This window comes from Cherax quadricarinatus, unplaced genomic scaffold (assembly GCF_038502225.1).
Source record: "Cherax quadricarinatus isolate ZL_2023a unplaced genomic scaffold, ASM3850222v1 Contig511, whole genome shotgun sequence".
In the NCBI taxonomy this organism is placed as follows: domain Eukaryota; kingdom Metazoa; phylum Arthropoda; class Malacostraca; order Decapoda; family Parastacidae; genus Cherax; species Cherax quadricarinatus.
Genome location: NW_027195537.1, coordinates 20,871 through 43,611, shown reverse-complemented (window position 1 = coordinate 43,611; position 22,741 = coordinate 20,871). Strand labels below are relative to the sequence as shown.

The window sequence follows — 22,741 nt, the reverse complement described above, 5'->3', positions numbered from 1 at the left end:
ACTTATAAAACTGCGTTGCTCTAGACCTTTTAGCAGTTCATCTGTCAACTGAATTAACCTATCAATAGAGAGGCTGCTCCATCTTCCTCATCACTGGTGTCTCCTCCACTGGCTTGCTGCTGTGGATTTCTGAGTCGGTATAATGGTGTACAATTTCCGAGTCAGTATAATGGTGTACAATAGCTGCATATCTTCATCCTTGATGCAAGATCCTTCACAGCAGGATTAGTCAGATCACTAGCAAAAGACTATGTATAACCTGTTTTTCCTTTAAAGACCTAAATTCTGTTAAGTCATTTTCAATGTCTTCCCCAGGTGCAGTCTGGAACATTAACCCTGGCCACAGTTTATGCCATCCATTTTTCAGTGTGGCTGCCTCTACAGACTTCCAAGCATTGACAACATTGTAAAGTATCTCACATTAAATTCCTTAAGAAACTCGCATACTGGTCTGCCAGAGTTAACTGCACTCGGTAGGCACCTCATGAAATGGGTGCTTAGGCTTACAAGAATGTAGTATGCCATTGTCCTGGGGTTGAATTAATTATGTGCAGTTAGGTAAGTAGGTACTGAAAACGTTGGTCTTTACCAGGAGTTCTGTGTTCGGATGTGCGAAATAGTTGTCTAAAATAAGCATCGTCTTACAGTTGTGGTCCAGATCAACAGTCACAATGACCTCTTGCTTCTGGAACAAAATGTTTTTCAAACCAATTCAATGTAAACAAACCGTACCACGGGAGAGGATAGAACCCGCGATCAGAGTGTCATAAATCGCCAGGTGAAGGTTCCATCCCCGCCCGTGGTACAGTTTGTAATTGTGTCATTACTAATTCAACGTAATTTCAGTTATCCATCCTTTTTTGTTGGCATGGTAAATCACAGGAAACTGTGTTGTGCCTTTGAAAGCCCTGGGACGTAAACTTTTACCGATGACCAGTAACTTGCAGTTATGCATTCCTGTGGCATTAGAACATCCCAGCACAGCGACACGATCTTTCAATGCTCTATATCCTGTTCGTGATTCAGCATTCTCAGTTGTCAGAGTTCTTCTTGGTGTACAATGCTGTCTCATCTGCTCAGGACTTAATTTTTCATCTGAAACTTTGGCAAACTCGTCAACAAATTTAGCAGCTGCTTCCGTGTCCGCTGAACGTTTTTCACCACACTGCATGAAACTTTAAGCCATGTCGATCCTTGAAATGCTGTAGCCAACCTTCACTATAATCATGTTCATAATCTAGTCCTAGTTCTTCGTGAAAAATTTTGACTTGTTCCTCCACCAGAGCGGCAGACGGCTCAACACCTTCACTTACGTCACAACCTGATCTAATTCTGAACTTTTATCTTCATTGTCTATCCACTTACTCATGTTTCTCTGAATCACTGTCAGCAAAGAAACTCAGTAATTTTTTTTCTGATCATGTCATAAACTGTTGAAGAGCCAATGTTGTTAACTTGCACAAGTTTCTCACAGACACACCTCTGTCAAGCTTTTTCAGAAGTTCAACCTTATCTGTTATGGACAATGTACAGTGTTTGCGCTCTACACGAGAAACATTTCCTTTATTCGTTGGAACCGTGGCTAGGGCTAAGAGTGAGCAGGTTATAACAATAAGTGGAGAAAAAAACAAATTGGAATGACATGCTGTAAGTAGCTCCACCAAACAGTAGCGGCAGGTTGGTGTGGCGACCCCCAGAAATTTTAAGCCTTTCACACTTGCTTTCCATTTTGCTTTTATTCACACAAAAATAGAAGATTTACTGTATGTAAAGTAAAAGGACACAAGTGCAACTAATGTGACATTTATTGTGGCAACGTTTCGCTCTCCAGGAGCTTTATCAAGCCATTACAAACAATACTGTTATACAGACTACTTAATGTAAAAATGGTATAAATATCAGTGGATTTGTGAAAGCATATTAGACCCACCAGCTGATGTTGTGGTGGGTCTAATATGCTACTTTGAGCTCAATTTCAAGGTACTTTTAGTCTGTAAACCATTCAAAATCATCTCTGTTTCTGTAATATATCTTCTGTTCAATCAAATGAGACCAAGAAAACGAGAATACAACCATGAATACCATACGAAAATACCCCACGAAGTCGCTGTTTTAAACGAAAAACACGGTCAGTTTTTTTTCTCATGCACTGCGTGCCGCAGGATTTATTTTATATTGCACACAGTGACCACTCAGACCCATTCTCTCATACATAGGCCTACCAGCTTTCTCCTGCAAGTTTGGAAGCCGCTAGGATGTAGGTGTAGTATTATGGGACCAACATTGGCTTGCAAGCCATAATATTACAAGACCAACAGTGGAAGGGTTAAATTACGCTAGCCAAAATTAGTGCCAGATTAGTGATGGCCGACCTGTGCCAGAACTAAGATGTATCAGCTACCAGAACATAAGGAGCACTGCAGCAGGCTTACTGGCCCATGCTAGGCAACACACAAAATACTTGAAACATTTGGTAGAGAGAACCACAAAATACTTGAAGCATTTGGTAGAGAGAACCACAAAATACTTGAAACATTTGGTAGAGAGAACCACGGGAGACATGATAACATACAAAATACTTAAGAGGAACTGATAAGACAGAGTTTGAGAGGCAAGAAACAGGTACACGGGTAGGTGGGGGCAGGATCCATACGTAGTATTAAGAACAGGTATTACAGACCACGAGGCTATGAGTGAATCTGAAGAATGGCAACAGGTGGGGCCAGGAGCTGAGAATCAACCCTTGTGTCCAAAAGTAGCCAAGTGTGTGTGTGTGTGTGTGCACACATGCTGCATACACACATGGGCACACACACATTTGTTTACATGCACGTGCATACACAAGGCCTGGAGCTGTGACTACCCCTGCAACAACAATTAGGTGAGTGTACACAGGGCCAGGAGCTGTAAATTGACCCCTGCAACTGCAATTAGGTGAGTACACAGGGTCAGGAGCTGTGAATCAACCCCTGCAACCACAAGGGAGTACACATACGGCCAGGAGCTGTGACTACCCCTACAGCCAAAATCAGGTGAGTACACACAGGGCCAAGAGCAGTGAATCAACCCTGCAACCATAAACAGGTGAGCATAGGCACGTACAAGGAGCAGGAAAGAGACAGGCAGGGGCACCCAGACTCAGGACCAGCAAACAACCTCCCTCACAACCCACACTCCACCCCCACCATAAACTCCATTTTCACAGCAGCCTCCCATTGTTTCCTGCCAGGTCTCCCACTCCCACAGCTCCTACAAATCCCCCAGAGCACAATACTGGTAAAGAAGCTTAAGGTATGGTACACCACACAGATGGAATAACAAATAAATGTGAGGAGTGGCATGAAAGAATCATGGAGACATTCCCAGACATCATAGCACTCACAGGGAAGGTAACAGATGCAATCTTTCCATCTGGATATCAAATACTGAGGAAAGATCGAGGGAACAGAGGGGAGGCAGGTAGTAATTCATCACTGAATAGCAGGAGGCTAAGACATGAATATGAGAGTAACAGAGAAATGGCTGATACACTGAGGTGGCCAGAAGAGCCTATGTGAGCATGACAAAGTTACTAGTTGTGGATGCTTTCAACCACAAGCAGATTGATTGGGAAAACCTGGAGCCACATGGGGGCCCAGAAATGTGGAGGACTAAGATGATGGAGGTGGTACTGGAAAACCTCATGCATCAACATGTTGTTTACTCTACCAGAGAGAGGAGAGGATGAACCAGCAAGACTGGATCTCATATTCACCTTGAGTAGTTCAGACATTGAGAACATCACATATGGAAGACCCCAGAGCTAGTGATCAACTGATCTTGAACTACAAACACACTGTAGAGTTACAAGTGTAGAGTGAAGCAGGAAGAGTAGGATAAGATAAGATTTCGTTGGGATTTTTAACCCCGGAGGGTTAGCCACCCAGGATAACCCAAGAAAGTCAGTGCGTCATCGAGGACTGTCTAACTTATTTCCATTGGGGTCCTTAATCTTGTCCCCCAGGATGCGACCCACACCAGTCGACTAACACCCAGGTACCTATTTGCTGCTAGGTGAACAGGACAACAGGTGTAAGGAAACGTGTCGAAATGTTTCCACCCGCCGGGAATCGAACCCGGGCCCTCCGTGTGTGAAGCGGGAGCTTCAGCCACCAGACCACCGGGCCAGAAGGTAAACTACAAGAGAGGGAACTACACAGACACTGTAGAGTGTAGCAAGAAGAGTAGGATGGCAGAAGGTAAACTACAAGAGAGGGAACTACACAGACACTGTAGAGTGTAGCAGGAACAGTAGGATGACAGAAGGTAAACTACAAGAGAGGGAACTACACAGACACTGTAGAGTGTAGCAGGAACAGTAGGATGACAGAAGGTAAACTACAAGAGAGGGAACTACACAGACACTGTAGAGTGTAGCAGGAAGAGTAGGATGACAGAAGGTAAACTACAAGAGAGGGAACTACACAGACACTGTAGAGTGTAGCAGGAACAGTAGGATGGCAGAAGGTAAACTACAAGAGAGGGAACTACACAGACATGAAGATATTCCTACATAAGGCACAGTGGTAAAGAGAACTGGTGGGAACAACAGTAAATGATGGAATATGTGACCACAGAATGCAAGAAGACAGAGGAGAGGTTCATAACCAAGGTCAACACAAGCAATGGTAAGACTAGAACCAGTCCTTGGTTCACACAAAGGTGTGGAGAAGCCAGAACCAGTCCTTGGTTCACACAAAGGTGCGGAGAAGCCAGAACCAGCCCTTGGTTCACATAAAGGTGTGGAGAAGCCAGAACCAGTCCTTGGTTCACACAAAGGTGTGGAGAAGCCAGAACCAGTCCTTGGTTCACACAAAGGTGTGGAGAAGCCAGAACCAGTCCTTGGTTCACACAAAGGTGTGGAGAAGCCAGAACCAGTCCTTGGTTCACACAAAGGTGTGGAGAAGCCAGAACCAGCCCTTAGTTCACACAAAGGTGTGGAGAAACCAGACCTAAGTGTACTAGAGAATGGAAGAAGTATAGAAGACAGAGGACACAGGAAAATAAGATTAGTCGAAGAGTCAGAAATAAATATACACGGATAAGTAGGGAGGCCCAGTGACAATACCAGAATGACACAGCAGCAACAACCAGACCCTGACCCAGAGCTGTTGTACAGCCACATCAGGAGGAAAACAACAGCCAGGGACCAGGTAATCAGGCTGAGGAAGGAAGGGAGGTCACACGGAGCAAACAGGAAGTATGTGAAGAACTCCACACGAGATTTAAGGAAGTATTTACAGGTGAGCACATGCACACACACGCCACACAAAAAAAAAAAGCAGGGAGAGAAGCTGTGACTCGACCCCTGTAACCACAAATAGGTGAGCACAGTATAAATTATCCACTACTAATGGTGGACAATACACCAGTTAATATTTTTTATTAATAATCAACTACTAATATTTACATTGGTTAAAAATTCCCTCAATTTATCACTGAACGACCCCATTAAAACACACTACCAGCAAACGCAAAATTTAACAAATTGGGGATAAAACAAAAACAAAATCCAAGGCTAAACAGCGTTTGGAGGACGGACAGAATCTGTTAGTTGCAGAACTGTCCGCTGGTCTTATGATCTGCCAAGTCAATTCATTTTCAAGTAATTGGGCAAAATCCACTTGATTGGAATTGTCTGGCCTTTTTTTACGGAGAAGTTTGGATTTCACGGAGTCCGAAATACCCAAATTTGTCTGTTATGGTTACAATCATGGGAAACAATCTCATAAATTGACTATAATGGTCACCTCCCACCCCATCAACCCATTAAATCAAGGTTTCAATTTCAGTCCTTAAAATTGCCACAGTTGTCAAATTAAATTTCTTTGACCAGGTGTTAAATTGTAGATGTTGCTGCATGAATAAACACAGGGATGGGCGAGAGGCTCGAACTGCAGTCCCCACATCTTCAGGCCCGTTGTGCTATCACTCGGCTACTGGCTTGCTGATAGGGAGGATTTGTAACTAGTGTTTACTGTACTATTAACAAACATATTGGGGTGGTCCTAAATTGTGTACATGTATAACATTCATGTACGTATTGTGTATAATAATTACACAATACAGGTCCCAAACATGTTTGTAAAGTGAAGACTTCCTGTATTATGAATGTTATACACAATTCAGGAGACCCCAATGTGTTTGTAAGTTAAGGACTTACTGTATTTCACCAGAGGCATCAACTGCAACCCAACTGAACTCCTTCTGTCCTATCAGAAGCCCTGTAGCTGAGGCAGTCAAGTAGTTGGCCTGACAGCTTTGGGACCATGGTTCAAGCCTTCAGTCCATCCTTTTGTTTATACAGGACTTAATCTGAGTTCAAAATTTATATAATTATTTCAGTTTTTGCTTTCTTTGCGCTCTTCAATGTTCACGGTTCCATCAAGTCGCTTAGTGAAACGGAGGTTTTCTGTCTGGTACGTAAACTGGATGATGTCATCCTGTTCTTCCAGGTATGACATCAAGTTCCAGGCGTCGATAGCGACAGCGAAACAGGACGACCCTACAAAGTGATTGCTGTAGTATATCCGGTCATCAAATCCTAGCAACTCCTGAGCAAGCTCATCCGTCAGCTCGACAGACTGGTTGCACGACGACAGCTGAGGGTAATACCACCTCCTAAACTTGTCCCTCGATTCCGGATGTGAGTAGAGGCGGATGCTTCGTTTTTGCAACTGCTTCAGCAAGACGAAGAGGTCCTCTGGGGTGAGCGAAGTATCTTGTAGATGGATACCGGCATAGCAGGTGTGCATGGTGCCCAGGAGGTTAGCCAGCTTGGGGATGCAAGAGGCACCAGTCCTACACAAATGTACATCCATAAGAGGAACTGTACTGCACGGCAAGTTATTAATGTCTTCCTCCAAGATCAGAAAATCAATTTTGACCTCCAGCCACAACAATTTTGGCAAGTACTTGTTGATCACAAGTAATGTTGACAGGGATATTTTGTCCAAGACACGCATCTTTATGTACACTAAATGTCCAAACGCCGGCTCTGACACAAGTTCTCTCAGTATTTTGACAGAAACGCATCCTGCCAGCAAGTCGATTTTGGTCACTACATGGTCTCCGAAAAATGCCTTGATGATGCGGTCCATTTTATGACTGGCGCCATACTGAAACTGACACATGCTGTCGAGCCACAAAAATATATCTACACGACACAAAAAACCGATCACTCTGTTCAGCTCTGAATACACCTTTGGCTCTTCCACATTGAGGAATATTCTAGTGGGTGCGACATTCATCAGGAGAGCTTCTATGGGTATCAACTGGGCATCGGCTGCACTTACGTTCCACTCGTCAGGGTACTCCGACATGTCCACAATGTATTCCACTAGCCGGGGCACAGCCTTCACCTCTGCAACAAGATCCATGTTAAAATTAAGGTATTCACTGCTGTCGTCAGTGTGGTTGAGGACAGCACTAATCAATCTCCTCTCATCCAGCTCTTGTAATGCACCTCCAGAGTCCCTTCTGAGTCTCAGTATAAGACCACCCATGAAAAGCGCCAGCTGGTACGCACAATATGACTCTCCAATGAGGCTCACCATTTTGTTATATTCAAGGATTTTGTGATCAGCGTACCAAGCTGCCAAAAACTCTTCCTGGACCTTGTGCAGGGAAGTATAACCTTGACTCTCAGTGCCAAGGAAGCAACGCTGCTTGAACACACCCGACATAAGATTCCAACAAACGGCGCTAGACAGGTTTCCCAAGGTTTCACTTTCAAGATGCTTCATGTAATCCCCTTCAAGTCTTCTGCCATCCCTGAAAGCTTCCAGTGCTTTTTCGCCAGCAGTCGTTAGCCACTGTAATGCTTGCTTCTCTGTAACAACCTGTGGACTATCAGCAAGTGCTTCATTTATTCTCCGTAGAGTGAGAGTCCAGAGCAGGTCGGTAGCTGTTGTCACTTCGTCATAAATATCCGGCTTCTCGGCATAAGCTCGGCACGTCTGCAGAAGAGTGTTAGGGTATTTCAGCACGTGTGCAAGTCTGCAAATATTTTTCGTGAGAAACATCTTGAAGCGCTTTGGGTCTGCTCGTGCCGTCTTCTGGCATAAGAGCCATTCTGCCAGGGCAACAATTTCTTCTCGATTATAACCATTCAGATGGAGATTCACCGTGGGAACGTCCGTCCAGTTGTGCCGCAGTTGATCGTAAAATGAGGGAACGGATAAAATTATGGCGGTGAGGAACCTACAGTGCATAATTAAATCTTTGATCTCCTGTGTCCGCTCATCGCTCAATTCCTCCGCATCGTCAACAACCAGCACGACGCGCGCATCACTCAACCATAACCGAACCTTGTCTGCTCCGTGAGTCAGAGCACATAGTGGCAGAACCACACAAACAAGATCTTCCTGTGACATACTAACTGCCGCTCCTGATACAACAATGACGGCCTCATATTCACCAATCCGGCAGATCCTCTCATCCATCTGTGTCCAGGACGATGCCAAGAGCGCCGCCAGACTTGTTCGACCGCACCCCGGCTCCGCCCTGATGAAACAAACGCCAGTGGCGGGCTTTGCCTCCTTGCCAATGAGCTTAACCAGCAAATCTTGGATACCTACGCTCTTGCCAGGACCCAAACTGTAGAGGCGACAAAAAATTACAACTTCTTAAAGTTTTGATGTACGACTGACGTATGTGATCAACATTAAACCCAGAGACACTATAAAGTATACAGTAAACCCTCTTATAAAGCTTTTCTATACAGTGTACTTATTCAAATACAGTTGAAAATGCATCAAAAATTGAACGTGTACTATACACAAGCTATTCAATTTTGGTTCAGCTTTTTCAACTAAATTCACAGAAAACTGCACTGTATAGAGCAGAGCTGTACAAGAGAGTTGTGTTAGAGCACGTAGAGCCTTCTATGGTAAGCCGTGCAGCTAACTCAAGCTTAGTTTACAAACTTAGAAATCTAATAAGAGTCAGCCTTAGAAATTCCTTGAAGCCAGAGTTCTTCAACAACAAGGATCAAGACTTATCGAACTCTAAACATTTTATAGCAAAAAAAACTTGCTTTAAAGCAACCAAATTTATAGTTTTAAAGGTTTATATCCCACTAAATTCCATAGAACTACATCACTGAGGTCAGGGTCCCTGGCATAGTTCTTGGTCATGAGTTCAGATAAGCTGTGAGTGGTAAATGTGGACCTTGATAAGAGAGAATGGGTCTATGCAGTGTGTACTTACTGTACTATATAAAAAAAAATCCTGCATAATGGGAAAACCTGAAGTGGTGTTTTTGGTTTAACCCCTTGACTGTCGCAACCCCAAATCCTGAGGTGTCGCAAAATTTCAAAAAAAAAAAAAAAAAAAACTTATGAAATGATAGAGAATCTTTTCTCAATTGTAATGACACCAAAAGAACGAAATTTGATGGAAAACTGACGGAATTACGCTCTCGCGAAGTTAGTGGCCTCGGCGATATTTACAAATCGGCGATTTCACCCACTTTGAGCCCTATTTTCGGTCAATTCCATTGTTCCAGTCGACCAAACTCATAGCTATTTCTTTAGAACTCCATTTTTTCTAATCGAGTACAAGAAACTGCCCATTTACCAATTTCAACTACCCAATAACGTGGTCAGAAATTTGAAATTTGGCCAATTTCACGAAAATTAAAAAATATGACAATTTCAAAATAGGATCCAGAATGAACAATGCAGACATTCCTGGCTCTAAAATAACATTTTCTTTGTTCATCAGTCATGTCTCCAGGCCCCTCTGATATTACTCTTGCTTTCTATTTTGAATTTTTATTCAAACAAAAAATAGAAGATTTACTATTATGCAGACTACTGCAATATTGTAATAATTGTATAAATAACATCAACCCATTCATGACTACATATTAGAATGGCTAGTTGGACATTTATTGGACAATGATGTCATTTGTTTACTTTTGAACATCGGCAAAAATCAAACATTTCCCCTACTTTGAGCTCCATTTGAAGGTTCTTTTTATAGTAAAATCAATCAAAATCACCTCTATTTCTATAATATGTTTTCCATTCTATCAAATGAGACCAAGAAAACGAGAATACAACAATAAATACTATACGAAAATAGACCACAAAGTCGGCATTTTAATTAAAAAAAAAAACGGTCTGAGTTTTCTTTTTCTCATTATGCACTGCATGCTCCAGGTTTTTTTTTATATGGTGCACACTGACCACACAGACCCATTCTCTCACATGTGGGCCTACCAGCTTTCTCCTGCTTGATTTGAAACCGCTAGAATTTATGAGTATATATACGTCAAGAACGGTGGCTCGTAAGACGTATACGACCGAAACAGTCAAAAGGTTAAAACAGCGACTTTGTGGTCTATCTTTGTATAGTTTTTACGGCTGCATTCTTGGTTTCTTGGTCTCATTTGATTTATTATTATTTGATTTATTACAGAAATAGAGATGATTTTGATTGGTTTCAGGACTGAAAGTAGCTTGAAACTGAGCTCAAAGTAGCAGAAATGTTCGATTGGCATGTTCGATTTTTGCCAATACATGTATTCGACAGTAAACAAATTACTTCACTCGTCCCGTACACGTCAGCTGGTGGGTCAAATACACATCCACAAATTCTCTGATGTTACACAAATAACCCGCACGTAAAAGAGAGAAGCTTACGACGACGTTTCGGTCCGACTTGGACCATTGACAAAGTCACAGTGTGACTTTGTCAATGGTCCAAGTCGGACCGAAACGTCGTCGTAAGCTTCTCTCTTTTATGTGCGGGTTATTTGTGTATCGTTCCAGTCACAGTATTGTTATTTATCTCTGATGTTGTTTATACAATTATTACAATAATGCAGTAGTCTGTATACCAGTAAATTTTCTATTTTATTTTTTTTGTGTGTGAATAAAAATTGAAAATAGAAAGCAAGCATAATATAGGAGAGGCTTGGAGACATGAACACAGGAAATGTTTTTTAGCGCCAAGAATGTTTACATCGTTTAATCTGAACCCTATTTTGAAATTGGCAGTTTTTGAATTTTGTGTGAAATTGGCTAAATTATCAATTTCTGATCACTTTATTGGGTAGTTGAAATAGGTAAATGGGTGGGTTCTTGTACTCACTTGATAGAACAGAAGGAATACTAGTGAAATAGCTATGAGTTTGGTTGACTGGAACAATGGAATTGGCTCAAAGTTGGTAAAATAGCCAATGTGTAAATATTTGCCAAGACCACTAATTTTACGAGAGCGTAATTCCGCAAGTTTTACATCCAATTTTTTACCTTTAGAAAAATATATGCTATCATATGTTTTTTTTTTTTTTTTTTTTACATTCCCTGACCCTTAGAGCAAGTTCCAGATCAGGGGTTCCGACCCTGAAAAGGTTAAAGGTTTTCATCCCACTAAACCGAAAATCCTTCAAATTTATAATTTTAAAGATTTTTGCCAACCAAATCCTTTAACCTTTTCAGTGGTCGTCACATAAAACTACATCATTGAGGTCAGGGTGCCTGGCGTAGCACTACGCCATGAGCTCGGCTCACTCAGATGAGCTGTGAACATTGTACATTTTGGGCTGGATATGAGAGAATGGTTCCATGGGGTAGTGGAACAGAACTCTTCCTCCGTAAGCCATGGGTGTCGTAAGTGGCGACTAACATGCCAGAAGGGGCTAGTAACCCCCTTCTCCTGTGTACATTACTAAGGTTAAAGAGAGAATCTTTCATTTTTCTTTTTAGGTCACGCTGCCTCAGTGGGATACGGCAGGTTTGTTGAAAAAAAAAAATGAGAGTATGGGCCTGGTGTGGCGAGTGTGCATCATGTAAAAAAAATTCCTGCCCTACGTGATGCACGATGGGAAAACAAAACTGTGACCATGGCCAGGTTTCAAAATCTACAAACAGTCTTGTAGGATTTTTGTCAAGACATTTCAAAATTATCCAAAGTAGTCTTTTATCAAACAGAAGCAAAGGCCTGTTATCTTTAGCATAGGCCTACTAGTTCTACCACAAGTCTAGTACATGTTCTAACCCTACAAGAGACTTTCCATATAGTAGTATGTCATTGATATCAGCTACGGTCTGTATACCTTGTACATGTACTCGTAGAAATAAAGATTATTACTGACCGCATTACAGACAGGAGTCAGGTTCTCGAGTCCTTGGAACCTTGAAGACTAACCCAAGTGAATTTTTAGGGCTGACCACCGTAAAGTTCAGCTAAAAATCGGAACTTACAAAATTTTGTCCATTACAGGAAATCAAATGACAAATTCAATACACATGGCAATTAATGGTGTATGTCTATGAAATCTAGAGTGCAAAAATAAAAATCAAATCTTAATATTAGCATAAATATAGGCTATGTTAAGAGAAATTAACAAAAAAATAACATATTGCATAAATTTTTTTTATACAAAATATGGCATTTAGAATTAAATTAAACCTGATAAAGATTGGTTTAAATAAAACTGTTTATATTATTGTTATTAATACATAAAAATTACAGACTAATAATGCATATGAATGGAATACATAGGAGGTCCCCTAGTTACAAACACCCATTTGGTTCAAACACAAATGTGGAGATCCGGAATGAACTCAAATTTTGGAACTGCTGGGCAGCTGTTTTAACTTGTTTGAAATGCGTACACTACCTTTACTGCTGCTTTCTGTACAGAAATCTTAAGTTAAAACACCAGCAACACAACTTGTAAGTTGAAACACCTTGGAAACGTCTGTAAACTGGTGACCTCCTTTACTATGCCCTAGTAACTGCCTCGTTAGAATGCCACTAGACCGAGTTGCGAAAAAAAATAACAGAAATGTACTCTTGGAAAAGCTGGAAGCATCAAATCGACCTGCGCGAAAATGTGTGACGGATGTTTCAAGCCCAAAGGTCCGGCCTCTGGGCAGGTGAACACAGAACAAGTGCCCCCTCGCTTTAAAATGGTTCAACTTACGATAGTTCAACTTTACGATGGTGAGATAGCGATGCATATTCAGTAGTTGTCAAACTTCAAGTGGCACGTAGTGATATTTGTACCTGTACAATACATGTAGTGATGGCCACCCATGTACATTACCTCATAAACCATTTCCCCTTGTAAATTATAACCCCCTTGCTATCTCCCTCCTACATAAAGATGGTGCGTATGTGTCAGTGGCTGTCTGTGCCCTAGTATACGACAGTGGCCATCCGTGCCCTGATGTATGACAGTGGCCGTCCATGCCCTGATGTATGACAGTGGCCGTCCATGCCCTGATGTATGACAGTGGCCGTCCATGCCCTGATGTATGACAGTGGCCGTCCATGCCCTAGTGCGAGAGAATCAACAATTCCTTCAATGTGAAACAAATAAGAAATTTAACAGAGCTTATGTGATCAATGACCCTGACTGTGACAGACCAAAAGAATGGTAAAGATATTACTGCAGCCAAGGAGATAAATGCTACAAAACACCGACACTCTGGAAACGCACAAACGTAGAGTAAGAAAATCCTTACCTGACAATGTTTTACCTACATCGGAGTTTTTCAACTGGAAAAGCCCACTGTGTATGTGAAAAAGTGTTAAGTGATCTTATTACGCTGTATTTGTGTATGCTTCTAGAGTAAACTGAAAATATCTCCTGAATAACTGGAGTCAGAACAAAAAAAGGTGACTGGATTCCACCTCATTCCACTAATTCCAGTCATCCACCTCAGCTCAGTAGAGCCAGAGCTGCCCTCTCACTGAAGTCAAAAACCATCATACATCAACAACCATAACTTGAGTAACAGTCACACTGTGGTTCTACTGGTGTGTCCCGTGGCTGGGTTGGTAGCGCACTCGCCTCACACACTGAGGTTCATAGTTCGATCCCTGGTATGGGTGGAAAGACCAGGACATGTTTCCTTAAGACACCCACTGTCACTGTTCACCTTGCGTACCTGGGTGTTAGTCAATTGGTGTGGGTGACATCCCGAAGGCAAAATTGACCTAATTTGCTCAAAATGCGTAACCAGGGACTTTCTATATAGTATGTCACTGATGTCAGCTATGGTCTGTATAAGTTGTATCATGTACTGCTAGAAATAAAGATTATCATTATTATAATAACTCAGATTAAATTATCATAGCTTAAATGATCAATTTACTCTCCATAATGTACTGCATGTATTTTAAAATTATTATTTTACACGATGTGCGAATATAAAAATGAAAACGCGTCTGGTGTTTTTTGCAGTGTTTGGAATGTAATTATTCCCATAAGGTCTTCATTCCAAGCAATACGATTTCACTCACGGCTCCGTAAGAATGTAACTTTCACGAATGACTTAGGCCTACTGTATTTAATGTATATAACTCCCAGCATTCTCCACTAACACATGAAATGGCTATACAGACGACAGAATGCTCAAATCCATATTTGAATTTTCATGAAACGTAAAAACCTCACGTTTGCTCTCAAAATTAAAAAAAAAAAAAAACTACATATGACGTCGAGACACGGGGAAAAACAAACGGGACTTACACGGGTGTTTTTCGGGACCTTCTCTTGGGTATGTCCATGGCTTCGGTGACCCACAGACACATGGGATCCAGCTCCGGCTTCCTGTACTGCCGATGACGCATATGTAGCTCCACCCTCACGTCCTCTGAGGGAGAATTATATTGTAATACAAGTGAATGATAATTATAATAAAACTGATAAAAATGATAAAAATAAAAATAAGATATGATAATGAGGACAATGTATGGTGTGAATATAATGCAGAGAATCCGTAGTTTGGAGATTAGGAGGAGGTGAGGGATTACCAAAACTATTATCCAGAGAGCTGAGGAGGGGTTGTTGAGGTGGTGCTGAGGAGGGGTTGTTGAGGTGGTGCTGAGGAGGGGTTGTTGAGGTGGCGCTGAGGAGGGGTGGTTGAGGTGGCGCTGAGGAGGGGTGGTTGAGGTGGCGCTGAGGAGGGGTTGTTGAGGTGGTGCTGAGGAGGGGTTGTTGAGGTGGTGCTGAGGAGGGTTTGTTGAGGTGGTGCTGAGGAGGGGTTGTTGAGGTGGTGCTGAGGAGGGGTTGTTGAGGTGGTGCTGAGGAGGGGTTGTTGAGGTGGCGCTGAGGAGGGGTGGTTGAGGTGGCGCTGAGGAGGGGTTGTTGAGGTGGTGCTGAGGAGGGGTTGTTGAGGTGGTGCTGAGGAGGGTTTGTTGAGGTGGTGCTGAGGAGGGGTTGTTGAGGTGGTGCTGAGGAGGGGTTGTTGAGGTGATGCTGAGGAGGGGTTGTTGAGGTGGTGCTGAGGAGGGGTTGTTGAGGTGGTGCTGAGGAGGGGTTGTTGAGGTGGTGCTGACGAGGGGTGGTTGAGGTGGTGCTGAGGAGGGTTTGTTGAGGTGGTGCTGACAAGGGGTGGTTGAGGTGGCGCTGAGGAGGGGTTGTTGAGGTGGCGCTGAGGAGGGGTTGAAGTGGTGCTGAGGAGGGGTTGTTGAGGCGGTACTGAGGAGAGGTTGTTGAGGTGGTGCTGAGGAGGGGTTGTTAAGGTGGTTCAGACATGTAGAGAGGATGGAACAAAATAGAATGATTTCAAGAATGCATAAATCTGTAGTGGAGGAAGGCGGGGTAGGGGTCATCCTAGGAAAGGTTGGAGGGAGGTGGGTAAAGGAGGTTGTGTGTGTGAGGGGCTTGGACTTCCAGCAAGCATGAGTGAGCGTGTTAGGAGTGAATCGAGACAAATGGTTTTTAATACTTGACATGCTGTTGGAGTGTGAGCAAAGTAACATTTATGAAGGGATTCAGGGAAACCGGCAGGCCGGACTCGAGTCCTGGAGATGGGAAGTACAGTGCCTGCACTCTGAAGGAGGGGTGTTAATGTTGCAGTTTAAAAACTGTAGTGTAAAGCACCCTTCTGGCAAGACAGTGATGGAGTGAATGATGGTGAATTTGGAGTAAATGATGGTGAAAGTGTGTCTTTTTCAGGTCACCCTCCCTGGGTGGGAGACGGCTGATGTGTTAATAAATAATAAAAATAAAAAACAAAAATGATAAAAATAAAAATATTAATAAAATAAAGTAAAATGAATAAAATATTCAATAATAAACATTTGAATAAGGAAGCACTAAACCCGTACGGGTTATACAAAGCCTGGCGAACAGAGGTGCACTCAAGTTCAGTCCGATGAACAGGAAAGCTCTCCAATCCCTCGGATCAAGAGCTCTTCACTGCCGTCCCTCCCTCGTTACCTCAGCAGATGCTCAGAAATGGACTGGCGGTGGGCGCCTGACCCTACTCGTGTGCAGGCGCCAGAGCGATGCCAAAAGTGCTGTCGGCGCCCTCGGAGACCCAGGTCCAGTCGCCACTACAACTACACAAGACAAGACACACATGCCCCTGTGGTAACAGCAGTTAGTTAGGTTTCAAATCTATCTACTGGTTGTTTTTCTAGGTTTTAAAGTCTACTGACTGGTTGGTTTATTAGGTTTAAAGTCTATCTACTACACCAGGGTCATTAAGGCTGCACCACCAGTCAAGAATACTTTAATACCTAAAATACTGATTAATGTAAACTACCAGTGTATATACACTGAGATATAAACCTCTCAGTGTATATACACTATCAGTGTATACAAAGACATACACCTCAGTGTATACACACTTGAACCATACACCTTTTAGTGTATACACTCATCTCTCACAGCAAGTAACACATACACAAACACCAAATAAGTCTCATTTTATTACAGTGTTTGGCTACACCCTAGTAAGCAATCTCGCAACATTTTACACATAGGAGAGAGAGAAGTTTACCACGTTTCGGTCCCTCTTAGACCAAGTCGAACCAAAATGCCATTATAAGTTTATTTCTCCTATGTGTGGGCTATTTGTGTATACCGTAAGTCCCCGATTTACAAACACACTGAGAATCTTTTGTATTGCGTATATCATTATTATATACACTACGTTAAGTCCCCAATGTGTTTGTAAGTCTGGGACTTACCTTACAGTAGTCCCCCCATATCCGCGGGTGATATGGTCCAAGACCTACCGCGACCACCCAAAACTGTGGATAGTAGCAGACCCCCATGTCATTTTCCTCCGATATAGCTACCTATGATAAAGTTTAATTAATAAGTTATACACGATAATTGTCATTTTTTAACTGATGGGAAGCATTCACGGCTTCTCTTAGGCTTTGAAGATCTGCCATCATCACTACTTTTGCACTCTGGGGTCATTATAAAGCAAAATTAAAGGTTATTTTCAGGCCACAGTAAGCCATGGATAAATGAATCCATGGAAATTTATTCTGTGGATATGGGGGTTCTACTGTAGATGAATCAAGCTGAACGTAAATTTAAAAATACAATGGTCCCTCGTTTTTCGTAATTAATCCGTTCCTGGAGCCGTTACTATAAACGAAATTTACGATTTACGAATCAATTTTCCCCATAAGAAATAATGTAAATACAATTAATCCGTTCCTGACACCCAGAAGTATTAAAACAAAAACTTTTTTACATGAAATATAGATGTAGTACATAAACAATACAATGGTAAATGATGAATGAAACATTAACAGCATAACACTTACCTTTATTGGAGATTCTTCTTAGTGTATGGGAGACTGGAGGAGGAGAGAGAGTGGATTGTTTATAGTTTGGAAGGGGAATCCCCTTCCATCAACACCTCAGGTACCAGTTGCTTCTCTGGGGTTGCTTCTCTTCTCTGTTTCTTAATGCCACTAGGACCAGCTTGAGAGTCACTCTAGTCTTGTCTTGCAAAATAACTGTGGAGAGAGCTCTGTTTCTGGCATCTCTTTAACACTTCCCTAAAATGACCCAAGACTTTGTCACTGTACATGTTGCCAACCTGGCTTGCAACAACCTTGTTAGGGTGATGTTTCTCCATAAAGCTTTCCATCTTACCCCACATAGTAAAAATCTCTTTAATTTCTGAAGAAGGCACCTTCTTCCATCTCTCTTCCTCCTCCTCTGCAGCAAGATTCTGAGCTGCGATGTGTTGCTCTTCCTGCTGAAGCTCTTGCAGCTCCTCAGTGGCGAGCTCTTCATTGTGGTCTTCCACCAATTCTTCCACATCCTCCAAACTCACATCCAACCCCATGGAACTCCCCAGTACCACAATTGATTTTACAACAGACATAGGCTCATCAGGGTCAGTCCCAAACCCTTCATAATCCCTCTTGTCGACACAATCTGGCCACAATTTTCTCCAAGCAGAGTTCAAAGTCCTGGTAGTCACTCCCTCCCAAGCCATACCTATAAGGGTTATGCAGTGGAGGATGCTGAAGTGTTCTCTCCAAAATTCCCTTAGGGTCAAGTGAGTGTCTGTGGTCACAGTCAAGCACCTGTGAAACATTGCTTTTGTGTAGAGTTTTTTAAAGTTTGCAATGACCTGGTGGTTCATGGGCTGGAGGAGAGGAGTGGTATTCGGGGGCAACAACTTTACTGTGATGAACCCAAACTCCTCGAAAATTAGGTCATCCAAGTTTAGAGGATGAGCAGGTGCATTGTCCATTACTAGCAGGCACTTGAGATCCAATTTCTTTTCCAGGAGATACTCCTTCACACTAGGGCCAAACACTTCATTGAACCACTCGACGAAAATTTCCCTCGTGACCCATGCCTTACTATTAGATTTCCAAAACACACACAATTTACTCTTCATAACATTGTTTTTCCTGAACACTCTGGGATTTTCAGAATGGTACACTAGTAATGGCTTCACTTTGAAATCCCCACTAGCATTAGCACAGAACATTAGTGTCAGCCTGTCTTTCATAGGCTCGTGTCCTGGCATTGCCTTTTCCTCTTGTGTAATGAAGGTCCTCTTTGGCATTTTCTACCAAAAGAGGCCTGTTTCGTCACAATTGAACACTTGTTCAGGTTTCAGTCCTTCAGCCTCTATGTACTCCTGGAATTCATGCACATATTTTTCAGCCGCCTTGTGGTCCGAACTGGCAGCCTCGCCATGCCTTACCACACTGTGTATGCCAGTACGGTTCTTAAATCTCTCAAACCAGCCTTTGCTGGCCTTAAATCCACTCACTTCACCACTATTTACAGGCAATTTCTTTACCAAATCTTCATGCAACTGCCTAGCCTTTTCACAAATAATCAAAGTCATAAGAGTATCTCCTGCTAATTGTTTCTCATTTATCCACACCAATAATAACTTCTCAACTTCTTCCAGTACTGGTGATCTCATTTTTGTCAGCATAGTTTTTCCCTTGGCAACAACAGCATCCTTTATTTCCTTTTTCTTGGCCACTACGGAACATAAGGTTGTGTAGGGTTTCTTATACATCCTGGACAGTTTGGCCACACTTGTACTACTTTCATATTGTTCAATGATGGTTTTCTTAAATTCAATCATATTTCTCACCTTCTTTACCACAGGCTTGGCACTAGGAGCTTTCTTTGGAGCCATGGTAGCTTATTTAGTACTGGCAAGCACTAAAATAAATGGAATATTATGAAATATTTCGCTGGAGCATGTGAGGGAACCTTCACTCACTGGTAAACAATGCCAGACTGGCTGCTGCCCCGGCTCACGCCGTGGGTACGCGTCCCGGACGAACTACGACTCGCGAGTCAACCTATGAAAAGCGAGTCGATGTTCATACGAAAATACCCCTATGATTGGCGAATTTTACGATTGCCGGGAACTACAAAAAGCGGGGGACCACTGTACATCACAGATTTAGCAGAAACTCAGACAATCCTAACAAGCGAGAAAAAAAAAATTTTAGCGTATTACTAAGAATAAAATAAACAGTAGTTATGAATATTAAAGCCACACAGCTGCGTAAAAAGATTCTGCATATGTTAAAGCCTAATCACTACAGTGTGTACCGTATTACAAAACTGTAATTCAACTATTCTGGTCTTTCTCGTTTTATGCTGTAGATATGTTCCGGGCTCTTGGCATCTGTACTAAGATCAGTTGTGCCAGTAACACTGAACTCTACGTCATTCTAGACAAAATTGTCACCTATAGTACCCAGGGTACACTGTACCCAGTGAGGACAAATAAAGTCAAAGTATCGCAAGTCAAACCATCGTAAAGCAAGGAGGACGTGTTAACCCGTTCACTAACTCCCATGTTGATCTACATCACTGGCGACAGGAGCATGTGTTAACCTGTTCACTATCTCCTATGTTGATCTACGTCACTGGTGATGGTGTTCATTAGTAAACATGCACCTTCATTGCAGTGCCCTCAAAGATGCTGTGATTGGTAAATCTAGGCTTAGACATGAAATAATGGATCTGTGCAGTTAGTATGCTCAGCATAAAAATAATCCCACCCCCGTGTAATGCATGATGGGAACAGTGAGTGCCTGGCCCTGGTGTCTGGTTTGAACAGCAAGCCATACCATGGGTGGGATTGAACCCGCGGTCAGAGAGTCTCAAAACTCCAGACCGTTGCGGGTTCAATCCCACCCATGGTATGGTTTGTTTGCAATCGTGTCATTACGATTTCGTGAGTCATGTTGAACAGCAACTTTGGAGGTGTTTTCTAGGATGGTTTTAATGGTTTCACTGGCTGTTTCTTGGAGTCAGATGACAAACCATAAGACATACTAGCGAAATGCATTTGATTTTGGTAGTTTGAGACTGGAAACTGCATAAAATAGGTCTCGAAGTAGCAGAAATATTTGACTTTTGGCAATTTTCTTGAAGGGCCGGACCTTCCACAATCCTCCCCGCCATCTGTTTTATGTGTTTCTTAACTAGGTCTGCTTCAATTACTGGGATGGCCTAAATCAATCATTCTTGGTAGTATTTTATTAGGCAAAGAATAGGGTAAAACGTAAATTTTTTGAGTGATGATGGATTCAAAATGGAGAGCAAGTGTTATACTCTGGAGGAGAGGCCTGAGGAAGTGATAATGAACTTAATAAAAACATTGCTCGGGAATGACTTACAGTATTTATTCTGGAGTGATTTTAAATTGAAAATTTTTCAATTTAGTGTAAAACTGGCCAAATTACCAATACCCGAAAGGACAGTTTCTTGTGCTCACTTGATAGATCAAAAGTCCTCCTAGTGAAATACACTACTACTCAACTTTGGATGCTCTTTATCAATTGATTTTACAAAGAAACTCGCATCGACTTACGATGGTTCAACTTATGATGGGTTTGTCAGAACGTAACCCCATTGCAAGTCAAGGACCACCTATATACAGAGTAGCTTCATAAAAGTGGGTCTTCTTTTTTGGGTCACCCTGCCTTGGTGGGCAATGACCAATGTGTTAATGATAAATTACTGTAGCAAAATCGCATAATATGAATCGGCATAAAGCGAGGGAGACCAATTAAATCAGCGACAAAGCCAAGACTCTAGCAAGATACTTTACCAGCAATTTCCGCTGAGGAGCTTTCTTTGTGTTCTCCGAGAAGGATGTCGTGGATAAGGACCATGACTCTCTCTAGACACTCCCTCCACCGGCCTGTGACGTCAAACTTCCCCGCTCCTTCAATCAACCATTCCAGCCACGTTGTGATATCCGATATCGTGCCATCAAATTGGTCTTGCGAAAATGGCGTACTGACAGTGCAGACATTTTCGTACGTCTTCATGAATGTCAACAGGAGATTCTCCACAGCACCCTTGCTTGATGGGTCCTCGTGCCTGTCGTGCGAATTGTTCCACACAGTGCTTGTGGGGACGGCGAGCGCAGGGTTGCAACACGTCTTGAGGATCTTGAACAAGAGCGGCAGGCTGTGGCGAGTAGGCCGCTTCTCACGCTGCAGTGCCGCCAACTCCGTCTCCGTGAAATACCCAGTTATGCCACATTTCACCGCAGAAGTGTACACATCGGTGTCTTGTGTGTACGTCTGGTGGAAGACGTACACAAAGGCTTGTTGGACGGGACCATTGAGTATTTTGTATATTCGGAATTTGAGCAAATTTCCATTTTCCATCTTTTCCTGAGAAATAAATTTTGGCAAATTAAACCTTTATACAAATCAATAACCTATGTCTAGTTCTTAGTAGTCTGTAACTACAGCCTCTCCTCACTTAACGACTGAGCTCCATTCCTAAGAGTAGGTCGGCAAGCGAACGGGTCATTAAGTGAGGAGCAAACTGTACTGGTAGTGGGTTTGTCAACTATCATTAGATACTTTGCACCAATCATAAAATTTTTAGTATATTTTTAAATGTTTATACAGTAGTGTACTATTTACTGTAATAAACACAATAGAGGAAATCAGCTCTAATATACAGTGGAACCTTGGTATGAGACCTAAAGTCATTCCAGAAGGCTGTTTGAGTGCTGCTCCGTTTGAGTATCGAACAAGTTCTTCCCACCCAATTTTCTGTTTCGTTGGCTTGGCTGTTATCACTAATCGTCATAGGCCCCATGGTGACTTGCTTACACAAATACAAAAAAAAAAAAAAAACGCTAAAAAATGCAAAGAAACACGAAATAGTTTACAGTGAAGTTCTGACAGGTTGTATTTGTTTGGTCGAGTGCCGAGATTTGTTCGAATTGGGAGCTGGTCGTATACCAAGTTTCCACTGTACATTACTTAGGTTTATATACTGGTTGGAAAGCTGGTCATAAGTCCGAGCGGTCGGTAAACAGGAACGTCATTAAGTGAGGAATACCTGTATTAGTCTGCCAGAAATGAAGAGCATATTTAAAGACACGACAAAATTGATTTCTCTGCAAAGGTTACAATGTGTGATTACATTTTGCATGTTGTTAGGTACAAAGGAAACCAC

General features: G+C 42.4%; 1 protein-coding gene across 1 annotated transcript in view; it reads right to left on the bottom strand.

Annotated features, from left to right (window-relative positions):
* Window positions 1-1,863: 1,863 nt before the first annotated feature.
* The window catches only part of LOC128702451 (uncharacterized), a 34,726-nt gene continuing 13,848 nt past the window's right edge, over window positions 1,864-22,741 (bottom strand). The window contains exons 2-4 of the mRNA XM_053796685.2: window positions 21,369-21,942; window positions 14,534-14,657; window positions 1,864-8,637 (exon numbers count right to left, since the gene is read on the bottom strand). Coding sequence (XP_053652660.2) covers window positions 6,381-8,637; window positions 14,534-14,657; window positions 21,369-21,936 — 2,949 coding nt within the window. The 5' untranslated portion in view covers window positions 21,937-21,942 and the 3' untranslated portion in view covers window positions 1,864-6,380. The remainder of the gene's footprint in view (window positions 8,638-14,533; window positions 14,658-21,368; window positions 21,943-22,741) is intronic.